The 13,917-nt window shown below is 38.7% G+C and overlaps 1 protein-coding gene across 2 annotated transcripts; it reads right to left on the bottom strand.

Moving 5' to 3' along the window:
* Nucleotides 1-28: 28 nt before the first annotated feature.
* Nucleotides 29-13,917, bottom strand: lck (LCK proto-oncogene, Src family tyrosine kinase). 2 transcript variants are annotated; one of them, XM_062439945.1, is made up of 13 exons: nucleotides 13,759-13,917; nucleotides 11,763-11,875; nucleotides 11,061-11,121; nucleotides 9,701-9,791; nucleotides 8,404-8,502; nucleotides 8,163-8,266; nucleotides 7,090-7,239; nucleotides 6,840-6,992; nucleotides 5,471-5,650; nucleotides 3,142-3,218; nucleotides 1,309-1,462; nucleotides 884-1,015; nucleotides 29-726 (listed from the first exon to the last, which is right to left on the bottom strand). In XM_062439945.1, the coding sequence occupies exons 2-13, from the start codon at nucleotides 11,868-11,870 to the stop codon at nucleotides 530-532; spliced, it is 1,506 nt and encodes a 501-aa protein (XP_062295929.1). In that variant the 5' UTR covers nucleotides 11,871-11,875; nucleotides 13,759-13,917; the 3' UTR covers nucleotides 29-529. The 2 variants fall into 2 exon arrangements, with proteins under 2 accessions (XP_062295929.1, XP_062295928.1); XM_062439944.1 differs by having other exon boundaries at nucleotides 3,142-3,214; nucleotides 5,467-5,650.

Genomic DNA, 13,917 nt, shown 5'->3' on the forward strand with positions numbered 1-13,917 from the left:
GATAATAGTTGTTCACTTTATGTGGGTGTAACTTTTACCTGAATTTATTGTAAGAGCAATACAAAATACATACAAAGCATTTTACTGTTAAGGAAAATAATCTGAAAACATTTACTGAACTGCAGCCATAAAACACAGTTGAAGCATTGAGAAGATATTTACATCTTAATAATGAGCACCAGGAGAGCAGCTGGTTAATTAGCTATATCAGACAGCTCCCAGTTACACTTTTCAAAGCAGCACGGTGATCACTCTCCTCTCTGCTGTTGGCTCTGCAGTAATCCAGCTGATACTGTGACATCAGATGGAGGTTCATAGTTCCACATGTGATTGTATCATATCTAAGTGGCTGCTTTAGAACAAGTTTGATGCAGAAGCAAAGTGGGGGGAGGTGGGGTCTCAGTTACTACGCTCTTAATATAAAGGCATGTACTCTTCAAAAAACAAAACAAAATCCTGCATCCACCTTCACAGGTCGTGCCTTTAGTTTGAATATATATACTGTAAATGTCTTTCTGCCCCATCAGGGCTATTCCTGGTACTGTCTCTCTGTCGCAGTGACGAAATCATCCAGGACGCTCCTCAGGTACTCGAAGGTGGGCCTGTTATCTGAGTTTTCATTCCAGCACAGACCCATGACGTCAAAAAGCCCATCAGGACAGTTTTCTGGCTTTGGCATCCTGTAGCCCCGTTCCAAGTTCTGGATCACCTCTGGGTTGGACATACCTGAACAAAAGAGAAGACATTGAATATGATGTTTTCTGCAATTATAAATCATACTACATTTATAATGTGGTGACATTATGAAATCATTTTGTGATGGGCTGGTACGCTAAGTACAGCTCTGATTGTGTGATATGATGATAAGCAAATGAGTAATTACCAGGGTAAGGTATGCGTCCATATGTCACTATTTCCGTCAGGAGGATCCCAAATGACCACACATCAGACTTTATGGAAAAGGTGCCGTAGTTAATAGCCTCTGGGGCGGTCCACTTGATGGGGAACTTTGCCCCTATGGAGAAAAGAGGAACATTTGTTTCTCAAACACTCAACACTTGGTGGAGCTACTGCACAGAAATGTTTGTGCATATTAGATTCAAATATAGGAAGTGGAACTATTTCAGCACGCTTCCACTTTGTGTGATTCCATTTAAAATCATTCAATGCAAATGCACTGAAACAAAAACTACACAATAAAACAAAACTTATTCTATAAGACATTATTTTTGCCTGATAAAAAGGTTTTAAAGGCCTTAAAAGAATGAAAAAAGTGATAGATCTTAATTCTCTGCAAGGTTTTGTTACCCTCTCTGGCTGTGTATTCATTGTCCTCAATGAGTCTGGCGAGTCCGAAGTCGGCAATCTTACAGATGAGTTCATGAGACACCAGAATATTGGCAGCTCTCAGGTCGCGGTGAATGTAATTTTTCTGCTCAATGAAAGCCATGCCGTCTGCCACCTGCAGGGGACAGCACAGCATTAGAGTTCTCAAGCACGAGGTGAGGATCCTGTGCATGTTTCAGTACTGTGTAATGTTTGTGTGTGTTGGACAGATGAGCAGACATATTCTCGCAGACCAGGGAGTGTACCACTTCCCCAGGTCAGTTCCTTATACCCTTTACCTCTGTTCTCCACCCACATACTCCACCCAGGTACACAGCTGTGCCTGCTCAATAGCAGCTCTACTTCCTGATACTGAAAGCTGCGGTCCTGCCTTTGCCTCACCACAGACTGACAGATTACTCTAGGGAACGCATTTCTTCATAAATCAAACATTGCATGAGTAATTTACACATGGGCATACCTCAAAAGAAAAGTGAAACAACACCAATATAATGAGGAAACTGGGGTGAGAAAATACTTGTGATTTCCACAGAATTGACCACTATAAGTATTTGCACTGTGCTGGGTCAGAGGGGCATCTTTCAGACTTAAGAATCTATCACATAGGTGACATTCACCCCGGGGGTCTTGTCAGAAACCTGACATGTACGCATGTCTTTGTATTTCATACACTTCAACCATCGGCTTCCATTCAGGACACTGAAGGCCTCTTTTCTCTCTTTTCCATTCATGTGATTGCCATATCACTCCCATACTTGAAAATATTATTTAGTATACAATATATCAGGAATCTAAATAGCTAACATTAATTTCAGTAGGTTTAAGATATAAGAAAGCAAACAAAGTGTGCAATACAGTGGCAGGAGCACAGTCTTTCATCACTTGAATTTTACGGCCCAATACATGATAGTTAGAGTTACTTGCTCAGAGCTTTTACCACAAATGCTGTCAGTGCATGAAGATGGGTTTGGAGTCATCTTTGTGTAAAATATATTCACCACAAAGCTCTGTACAAACTCTACCTCTCTACGCCAGGCTCTAAGGCGTTGGAGAATTTGCCTACACCCTGAATGAAGACTTTTTTTTTTTTTGTTAGACTTCAAAATATCAGTCTGTCTTCCTGTGGTTGTGTTTTCCATTCCCACACCCACAATACATGTATGTAAGTACTTTGACTAAAGATGTTACATTTCAACATTTAAACATTTCAAGAATTAGACATGGGATAATTACAAATGCAATTTTTCTTGCACCCATGTTTGATTTTATGTTCAGTTTCACTTTATGTTCAAAGTTAAAAACATTCACAACATGATTAACTTTAATAATGATAACTGCAAACAGTGGGCATCTCTTTTGCAGGGGAGTGACAGAATGTTTTACATTATGTTGATGAAAGACAGCGGGACCAATTCAGAGAAACTAAGTGGAAAATCTGCATCATACAGTAAGTTTCAGGTTCTGCCTCCAGGTTTTGATTCAAAATCTGGCGTGGTGAAGAAAAAAAAGTCGATGTTTTTGCCCCCTTTTAGTGGTGTTTGGTAGTAACAGTTTTATTTGTGTTACAGTGTCTAGACTTACATTCATCAAAATACACACACACAGGTCTGTTTTTATTACAAGATTAGTGTTCAGTGTAAGCCTCACTAAAACAGTGGCCTGTTTCCTGTCTCTGAGGATCATGCTGAGAGAGTAGGAAGTGAAAGAATAAATGAAAAGGGAATCTGGTGAAGGGACTGAAATGAGCCTAGAGATAAGAGTGCAAATATAATAAAGTAATCACAGATGTCTTACCTGAGCTGCCATGTCGATCAGTGTGTTCATGGGCAAATTGCTCCCCTCCGTTGTTTTTAGGTAATCCACCAGACTACCTGTAAACATGACGTTCAAGTTACATCTTTAAAGAAACATTTCTATTAATTTATCTCACAGGTCATGTAAACTCAAGCATCATATTGCTGCAAATAAAGAGCTTTAGTTGCTATTACTACAAGCAAAATATTACAGATAATAATAATAATAATAATAAAAATAAAAAATAAAATAATAATAATAATAATACATTTAATTTATAAAGCACTTTACATTTGCAATGCAAAACATCTTTTTTATTGTATTGTCTCCATGAGAAGATTAAGCAACAATGACAGGTCATATTAAATGGAAAAAGGTGAAATCATGCTTTGTTCAGAAGACTAATGACATTGTCCTTGGTCAAACACACCATCATTCCCCACAGGCATAAATAGACAGAGTTTGACCAGAATAGCAGCACAAATCAGGGAACATAACAGTGTGAGGAAGCACACTGAGCATCAGTCAAGTTGATGCACTGTTTCTGACAACACACAGCAGTTCCTGAGACTTTGCGGAGTTTGATTAAGACCAAACAATACCCCTGCACGCTAGCCAACCAAGTCAAACCAAAGGAAATACTTTAAGAGGAATGACTGTGCCAGGAAAGAGGAGACATTTGCTCCTCCATGCTTCAGTCCGGAAGGCAGCTTTTGAAGTCTGAGAGCCAAATGAGTGCTCTTTGTCAAGGTCACAAAGGGAAACTATGATGACACGCCTGTTATTTTCCATTTTTGTTGTCTTTGATAATAAAAACACAAAAAAATGGACAAAGTGAAAAGACGGGAACTCTGAGCCATCCTTTTTCTTGACAACAGAGGCAGCAATTGTTTCCTGTCCACACGTGGATCCCAGACAAAGAGACAGCCTCATGTAGAGCCACTGCTGGTGGTTTACAGGCCACTCATAGAAGACTATACAAAGGCACTCCATTCAATTCAGCTGTAACACTGCTGTTGTGTTTGTGACAGCATCTCTCTCTGCTTTTTGTTATTGTCCCAACAAAGAAACCCACAAAGACTTTTGGAGATTAAATTGAAAAAAATACAGGATCACTTTCATATAGCATTTGAGTGTAATAAACAAATAAACATTTACTAGGCATGGCGCTTGCAATATGGAACGTTTTTTGCAGCTGTTACCATGACCCCATTTTATATTCGCAGTCATTTCGCATGTACTTTGTTATGTAAGCAGGGAGGGGAAAAAGAGGAACATCCAGTGACAAGATGCTGAACAAACTGCCATTGTCACAGCAATGTTTGTTTACTGCCACAACCGTATGGTTTGCCAACATTTGAGCGCATGTGTTTTGTGCATGTGCCTCTAAGCGTGTTTGTGTCTGTGGACACAGAATCTGGAAAAGAGCCAGGTTTCATCAGGGGTCTCGGGGAACAATAACCTGGTGAATCACCTTCTCCAACTTTAACACCCTCTTTTCTCAAACTGGCCAAGAGGGACTTCCCTTTGGCAAGTAAATACCAGAGACCTGTCTGGAAAGCAAGTGAAAGTTCATGTTTGCTTTGAAATATTTTACAGCAGAGCAGCGAATGCAGTAGGGTCATGAGGAGAAGCTGAAAATAGCCTATCAGAGGCCGGGCCACTTCAGCAAAGTAGTATGCTTTGAGAGGTGAGGCTCATGACTTGCAGTTGCATGCATTTCACAATTACAAATTACTGAATACGCTTTATAGTTACGGTAATGTGCCTCTCATATCATGCCATGTATCAAACACAAACACAGGGGGCACCTGTGGTTGTGTGATCAAAAGGTCTTCAGCTAATTCAACGGAGTCACTGAAGTGGAACATATGAAAACACTGTGACTCATAAAAAGGGTGAAACACATGGTGCAGCCCAGTCCTTTGTTTGAGCATGTTTTCTGGCCCCCACCGTCTGATAACAGATCGACATGTTTGATCCTGAACGTCCATGACACGGCAGTGAGTGCTTCTTGATGTTTGCCCCTGGCACAGAGTTTACTCTGATGACACCATCTTTGGTGTTCAGGGTAAAGGGGCGGGAGATTAAGGAAGCCATCATTTAAGACAGGCTTAGACATATTTCAGTTGACTAAACTAAAACGAAAGGAGCCAGTATGATTACAGAGGGATTTATTTTGAATGTATCTTTGAATGAGCATTCATTGGATGGAAATACCCCGGGACTAGGTTTTCCTTTTCTTTTGATGCTTTCAGTGATAATTCATGGTTAGCGTTACTAACATATTAGTAAAATGCCACAGGCTGTGATACATGTTTCTACCTACCATTTTCCATGTACTCTGTGACAATGTAGATCGGTTCCTGGGTAACCACAGCGAAGAGGCGGACGAGACGAGGATGCTGCAAGTTCTTCATCATGTTGGCCTCTGCCAGGAAGGCTTCCACCGACATCGTCCCTATTTTCAGATTCTTTATTGCCACCCTCCTGTCATTATTGTAGACACCTGAAAATAATTGTTTAAACATTCTTTCGTTACTCAAAATAGTTCAGCACTCATGAATGAAACACACAGTTTAATGTAAAATACACATGCAGAATAAGCACAGAAGTTATTTCATGAGTTGTGATCAAATACATGCCAAACTAACAATTAAACATAACAATCACACAAACAGGATATCCATCTCTGGTACACTAACAATCATGTCAGTATATTATCTCAACCAAACCCACGGCCGACCGGTTTTATCATCTGGCATGTAACGCACTGAGTAACTCACACTATGCATGAAGCATAGCAATACTGAGAACCAATTATATTTGTTATTAAAAGCATTCCTCCACCTCATTTATCTCTGAGGGAAATCTTCTCCATTGCTATTAAAGGTTGTTTACCGCATATTTTCTATTAACTACCATGAGTAAACACTTCACAGCCAATGACAGTCACTCCCACAGACGTCAAAGAGATAATGACAAGTCTGAGCAAACATGATGCTCAGACTACATGCAAGAGGACATTGTAGATAGACAGTGGCCGTGAAATGAGGACAAGTTCCATGGTTGGCAGTGTTTAGCTCTTATATGGTGGGTCGCTTGGGATGTAGATTTGTGCTGGCAAATTAGGATGGAAAATAGAAATAAAATACCCCTCCAATTGAATAATAATGGGGTTGTGGCACAGATTACTTCAACTGATACCCTTCTTTGAGCAAAACATTATGGCTTTTTGTTAGACTCAATACTCAACAGTTGCAATAATGATATTCATGCAAGTATTGTTAAGATACAAATCTTCCAATCCATAAGTTCGTTGGAAAGGTTGATTTATGTAGTCTGGTTGATGTTGCGTAACAGGGTTAATAACTCACATTATTCTCCAGTCAACCCGCTCAAACAAGCCTACAATTAAGACTGTATTATGGAAATGCTTCAGCACACACTGCAGAAAAACCCTGGCTAAAGTCTCACAGAGTCAAGCCCACAACCAGATTGAGCAACTGACTGTTGCACATGCATTGTTGTATCTAACTACACTGCGCAATAACTCCTCTGTAAGAAAAAGGGAACTCAATCAGCTTGTTAAAGACATCAATACTACGCATGCATGCATGTTTTTTTCTTAATACTTAAAGCCCCAACCAATTGTTTTTCTCCACACTCTTCCATATGTCTTCTTTTCCATCACTCACCCATCCAGACTTCTCCAAACTGGCCTGCTCCAAGCCTGCGCTCCAGTTTCAGGGACTCACGGGGAATCTCCCACTCATCCTGCCACCATGGTTTCTGCGGTGTCCTCGACTGACACGATTTCACCAGCTTTGTGCACAAACCATCTGCCTCACCTGGATGACAGAAAGAGACAAGGTTAAAAGCGTCGTCACAGATGTAGACCCCTCAGCAAACTTCTCAATGAATCCGTCAAGATGAGACTCTACGCACGTGAGTGATGCTGGACAAGCTCCTTCAGGGAGTTAAAGGATATCTTGGCTGTGATGTAGAAGCCACCACTGTCCAAGTTGCGGATCCTGTAGTGCTTGACTACTTCACCAGTGTTGTGGTCCAGTTCCCTGATGGATAAGGAGTACGACCCTGGAACAAAAAAGAAGCGTAATGAACCATCTTCTTCTTTAAATATATGCAAAAGAGAAAAAACATGTAGCATTTTACCAGCACTAAATTAACATTAAAATGATAATTTATATCTGTTAGACTACAAAAAGTTGAAGCTTACAAAACAAATAAGAAAAAGAACCGTGAGACTATTTTCATTTTGATGGATGACAATACTACCAAAGTCTTGTGTTTAGCAGGTATAGTCTTATGTTTTCATGTTCACCATCTCAGTTGAGTGTGTTAGTCACATTTGCTAATTAGCACTAAACACAAAGTAAAGCTGACATTAGAAATGTCTTAACATTTGCAGATATTTGCTCCTATGTAGTACTGGACAAAGTAAAGTTTGGACATTTCACTCAAACCCATAAATGTCAAGCTCATGATAGCATTAAAGGAAAAGTTAGGGGACTACCAAAGGTTATCTGCCTCAAAATGAATGGCAATCAATCCAATAGTTGAGATATTTAGTCTGGATGGAATGACTGACATAACCAGATGACCGGATAAAATTGCCATCCCTAGAGTCACATTGCTAGAGTGGATAAAAACACTGATTTATTACACATATCTTGTGGGATTAGTATAAATCAAACAGATGAAGATTGGTGGGAAACAGGAAGGCAGTTTATGGGAAACGGGTCTTATTTTAGAAACACTACCAGTAATAACAAAACAGAGCAATACAGAAGTTACCAGTAATTATGAGCGTGATTCCAGTTATTTATGTGGTAATAACACCCATGCATTACAATTATATGAATGCTTAAAAATGAAAAGAAAGGTCATATTCCAACTAGTCACAGTTTCAGATGAGAAACCCCCTTGGGAAATAGAAACTTTGATTAGGTTTACACGTTGTGAGTCAAAATGCTATGATGACAAGAAGATCAGTTTACCTGGGGTTGTCTCACTCTCTCGAATCAGGAAGGAGCCCTGCGTATTCCCAGGAGCGAGGAGGAGCCTCATGGCATCATTTCTAGAAATGTTCTTAAAAAACCACCTGCAGCACAAACACACAGTATAAGCTTCACATTCTGAGCTAACCACTTCCCTTCTTTCAGGGCATGCAAATATATGAGATGCCGTTGAGGTTGAGTGATATGGCCTTGTGAGCAGTATATTTCCTGTATGACGTACGGTTCAGTCTCCACTGTGTTCATTGCAACAAAGTTGTATGGGATGAAGCCCCTCTGGCCTGTGATGAGGGACTCTGCCAAATACCATTCTGGATCCTCCCTGGCAGTGAAAACAGACAGTTATACCATGAGTGAGTTCACGTATCTGCGATGTATCACAGCAGTCTAAACCTTTTCTGGGATGAGTGGGTATGGCTTCCGAAAGCAGTTTCAATTAGCCCCCACACAGACAACTTATTTGCGATGTAAATGATTACTAAGTCAAATGAACTGCATCACACTCAGTAGGAGGAGGATCACTGCTGACTTTTCGATCTTAATCAGTTTGAAGCTTTGAAAAAAATCAAACATCACACCAGAGTCATAGATTTCACAAGTAGGCCTACATTAGGCCAACCAACGCAAACCCACCTATGTGAGAATTTTTTTTTCAAACTAACAACCAAATTCTGCAAAATTTTGAGTATTCTAAGAATATTTTCTGTAAAGTAAACCTCCCTGTATTTCATCATGGTGCCAATGTAGGCCTAAGTAATTATGGTGGAGAATACTAAACTCTGATCTAGTAATATTTTCAGGGTTTTTTGCCCCAAAACTTTCATATTTAGTCATAAAATTTTGGAATCCTTAGAAAACCCATCATGTTTGATAAGTGTGTTATTATAGAATTTAAACTCCTTAATGCCATCAAAAAACCCTTCAAATTTTCATAAATATTGCAGAGAATATGACCTTGGTGTCAAAATATAGCTATAGCCCTGATATTATTTATAACGCTCATTGGCCAAGTATCTTATAGCTAACTAAAGGTACAGGTTTGTACGTCCCCCCTGCATTGACAGTAATATAAGTTTCCTCTTTCTACCCTGATATGTAATCACAAGGCTGTGTTTTTTTTGTTTTGTGCCGTTTTTTGGTTGTTGTTTTTATTTTTATTTTACCCTTATTCAATTGTCACAACTAGAGACTGACAGGAAACATGGGGAGAGAGCGAGAGAAATTGACAAGTAGTAAAAAGCCCCCAGTCAGAAACGAACCTGATGTGAACACAAAATATGTGTCTGAGACCACTACGCTGAAGAGACTACGCAGGTTGGAAAGATATTCAATTTCTTATCTGAGCCGTACGAGAGTTAATATAACTGGTAAGAATGAACAGGTAACCTTACTGCATTCTCGGTGGTCCTACTCAAGTTTTAGTTGCTGTGGTGATGAGTTGATTGTGATTAAATTATTGTTTGGGGCATTTGATCATAATTCTTTTTACTAAAGGATACTCTCTAACATCAGCAGCTTACTTGTTGATGATCTTGAGTTTGTCTCCCTTCTCAAAGCCCAGGTCGCCATCATGGTGAGGTTCATAGCTGTATATGGCCACCACAAGGTTGTCTGTAAGAGGAATATTGTGTGTTTTAATTAGTTGAAATTTATGAACAATTTTTATTTACTACTGGGCTCATGTTTCATGCTAGAAAATCGATGATATTGTGACGAACAGCTGCCGCAATTATGAATAGAAAAGGAGAGAGTGGGCATTCTTTCCTGCCCCCGCTGTACTTTGTGAAATTTTGCGAGGCGTACAGAATCTGAACTCAATAAAAAATTATTCTCAATTTCTCTTGCATGGCAATCATACACATTTGCAATTACACCATGAAAGGTTTCTCTTAATGTGAAGAAAAAAATTTTTTTTGTACGCCTTTAATTCTTTTTGTTTGTTGTTCCAGATGAAGACGATATGGGACCCAGAAGCAAAACATGCCTTTAATACTTATTCTGATGAGTCAGAAGTCTAATAAATAAATGACATACAATAAGACAAAAAAGTTAAATTTAGCTAAAATAAAAGACAAAAGTAGTCAATTGCGTTTTACACCCAATGATTAACCAATGCACTTTTCAGCACTGCAAAACAATATTTGTGTCCCGTGATTGATAATCACTGAGCAATTTCGGCTTATAGCGACAGCCAACATTTCAGACACACCTTTCTCATTACCGTGTAGGCAACAAAGGAAATGGAAAATGTAGCAAAGAAATTTAGCAAGGAAAGTGGAAAATGTATGTGCATGAAATGAAATAAAATGATAAAAATAGATTAGACTGATTTACTGTATGCCGGATACTGAACAGGAACAGAATAAACTCTTTAAACAAACAGATACATTTTAATAATTGTACATACTATATTATTTACTTATTTGTTCAATAACACTTTTATGCTGAAACTGAATCTTGTTAATTTAACACACTTAATATCAATCTCTGGCTCATATTAGAATTGTATTATTGCTACCTCTGTCTACCAACATCTACTCCAGATATTCCATGGTGGAAGAGGGATCCCTCCTCTGGCTCTAATCCTGAGGTTTTACTCTTTTTTCCATTAAAGGGTTTTTATTGCCGAGGTTACCTCATCTGAATCGAGGGTGCCGTCTGAGGCAAATTTGTGATGCAGGACTTTAGATTATATAATTCACTTTGGCTTCGACTTATCATATTACACACACGCACTTGTAGATTTAAACACACACAAACAGTAAAAATAATAATAATAATAATAATAATAATAATAATAATAATAATAATAACTTCGATTTATATAGCGCCTTTCAAGGTACCCAAGGTCGCTTTACAAGATACGCTTTATCTTGTTACCTGGTAGAGGAGATGTTGGTGGTGAATGCTGTGATGGGTAAGGAATCAGCTGCTCTGTGTACTGGTGAGAGAAAATAAGACTCTGTTTTAGGTTCAGCTTTCCGAAGAACAATAGAAGATTTATGCACTTCTCATTCACAGTAAAAGCTATGTACATTTCTGCTTTATTACACAGATCTTATAGGTACAATGTCAGCAGTTTTGGTTTCCCAGACAAAATGTCTGTGACTCACACAGGTGGTTTTCCTCCTCTAATTCTAATCTAATGGGCCATCAAGTCAAAGAGAGGAAACAACCAACATTGAGGGAATAATTATACCCCCATTTGATTATACACACAAAAGGCAACTTCCCTCGCAGTTATGCAAGTTATAAAACTTCTTTGTATGACATTGTACTTACTCCATCATTTAAAAAAAGGTAACATAATAAAAAAGGTTATGTAAGGCACACAATATAAAAAGAATGACGACAGTTCATGCAGAGTTCACACATTTTTACTGTTAATTACATGTCCTTCAAGTTGTCAGCCACAAGTAACCACATAAACAACCAAGGCCCATTCATGTCAAACTCATACGCACTGAATGATACACTGAAAGACACCTTTAGAGACCCCAAGGACAGATGCACCTGTATGTATAAATAAAAAAACACAAATACATGCTTGCAATATGCACAAGCATGCACATAGACACTCACTGGATTACATGACTGGGGAGGTATGGGACAGTTGCAGTGTTCACAGATTTCATCCAAGTTCTCGATCCATTCGTCGTCTGTGTAGTCTGAGCTGCAGTTACATCCCATCTTTTCTGCAATGTAAAGATTTAAAGTTATTATCATAAACATAATCAAAATGCTCAAAGAATGATTTGTTGTTATTTAATGGCAAAACTGATTGTATTTTCTAAGCCTGTTCGATAAAGTGTTTTAGGCCCTGATGAAGATGTAGGATCGATACACGTTGGTCTAGGACAGAATGCCTTAGTGTTTTTTTCCACAGCTGTCTCCACAAATTAAGGACAAATACAAAGCAAGACTTCCTGGATTTAGTTTTTTGTATTTTCAATCGCCCCACTTAACAGGATCTGTCGTATGAGCCATCAGAAACCATGCAGTGCCTCCTCCTGCTGTTTTGAACTTTAGTATTTTATTTATTAAAGACATCAAACAGTGTAATCAATTTCAAATTTCTGGGCATTAACAGAAGACAAAAAATGGTTCCGGAGTTTTCCGAAAACTGCTTTGATCGGTTGTGACTGAAGGCCTCGCCTCAAAATGGAGGTTCAGTGGTGAATCAGACTCGAAACTAGGAACATGTAAAATATCTTTCGACACTGCATGAACACGCACACAACAGTCGAATAAAATCGCAAAACCCCATGTGAGAACTATGACAAACTAAAGTGTAACCACCACTTTCAGCTCTCCAAATAACAGGCCTTTAAATGCTCTAATTCAGGCCTGATCAGTAGGTTTTACAAAACTGTACAAATACTAATCTTATAAAATCCGGCGCCTGCACGTGCTCTGCATTGTGTCTTATACTGGTGCACTGTACGAACTGGATTTCTCAAGCTCACTTGGCTCCAATGGGACCAGTCACGAAATAGGGTCAGTGGGCTAATCGCAGCAGCCGTCTGTCCCAAAAGGCTCAAAGCCGTGAGAAGAATCTGGAAAAACCTGACCCGGCAGTAACAACCCACCACTGTACTGAGACCCCAAGGAACGAATCACAGGAGGGTTTTTTTCTTTCTTTCTTTCTTTCTTTTTTATTATCAGCACTCCTATGCTTACTGGCCAGCACTCAGGGAGTCACACAAACAAAGTCAGCATTTTCCATTGAGGGGCTACCCTCTTCTTTTTATGATCTGCAGCTGAAGGCTTTCCAAACAAATACTGTTATTGTTTGCAAAGAATTATGGGTGTATGGACAGTTAGTATGGTCTGTGGTAATGCCCAAAAGGACATTTGGATTGATTCACTGACATTGTTAGTAAAGGAAAGAGACTGATAGGATAGAATATATCGTTTAAAAACTGAAAACACCATAAAGAAAGAAACAAAATCTCAGTGTGGAAAACCCCCCAGCTTAGTATGTACATTTTCAGCAACTTCCACGTTCAAATCTGTATTTGTTCTTCACATTTAATTGCCATTATCCACTTTATCTCTCTCGTAGTGAACAGTTTATGTGACAAGTATTATTTTACAAACACATAAATGTCTGTGGATTTATATTTGACTTTAATAATAAACTTATCAGCTCCATTATTAAGATACAGTACACATTTAATACAGTGAGAAAACACTGCAAAGTTCTTATGTGGTCCTAACGTCTTTGTAATAAAGATTTTTATCAGCAGTGGCTTTGAGACAGCCACTAAGTTAATATGTGTTGAATAATATTGTATTGCAAATAGAAAATCAAGGTACTATTACTTCTGGGTGTGGTTACTGTTCTTTAAAAGTCAACCGTCGAAATGCAATGTAGTTTATAAAAAAGTTAGAAATCAAATCATCTGCCATAGTAATCAATTAATTAATGTAGTTTATTTAATCCAGACTATTTGCTCTAATACATATATCAACAACAAGGAAATGATACATTTTCTTTGACTCTACCTTCGTCACAACCTTTTTCTTTCTCTATGTGATAAATCTTCATAATGCTGATCACAAGTTTGATACTCACCTTCTTGAAATATGAAATCTCTTCAAGCATCCAAAATGATCAGCATTCAGGTGCCGCCATAGAGATCTTGTTCATTAAATAGATATTTGTCTGAAAAAGCAGTTATTCAGCAACAAGTGAGTTCTTCACCGATGGAGCCTGAGTGTGAGGATGTCATCA

This window comes from Scomber scombrus, chromosome 19, assembly GCF_963691925.1.
Source record: "Scomber scombrus chromosome 19, fScoSco1.1, whole genome shotgun sequence".
NCBI lineage: Eukaryota > Metazoa > Chordata > Actinopteri > Scombriformes > Scombridae > Scomber > Scomber scombrus.

Excerpts from the sequence above, each read along its gene's own strand:
- lck (XM_062439945.1), bottom strand. The coding sequence starts at position 11,870 with ATGGGATGTAACTGCAGCTCAGACTACACAGACGACGAATGGATCGAG. Across the intron at positions 6,993-7,089 it reads GCTTGTCCAGCATCACTCAC|GTGAGGCAGATGGTTTGTGC; the intron begins GTGCGTAGAGTC and ends TCTGTCATCCAG. Across the intron at positions 5,651-6,839 it reads GTTTGGAGAAGTCTGGATGG|GTGTCTACAATAATGACAGG; the intron begins GTGAGTGATGGA and ends AATTATTTTCAG.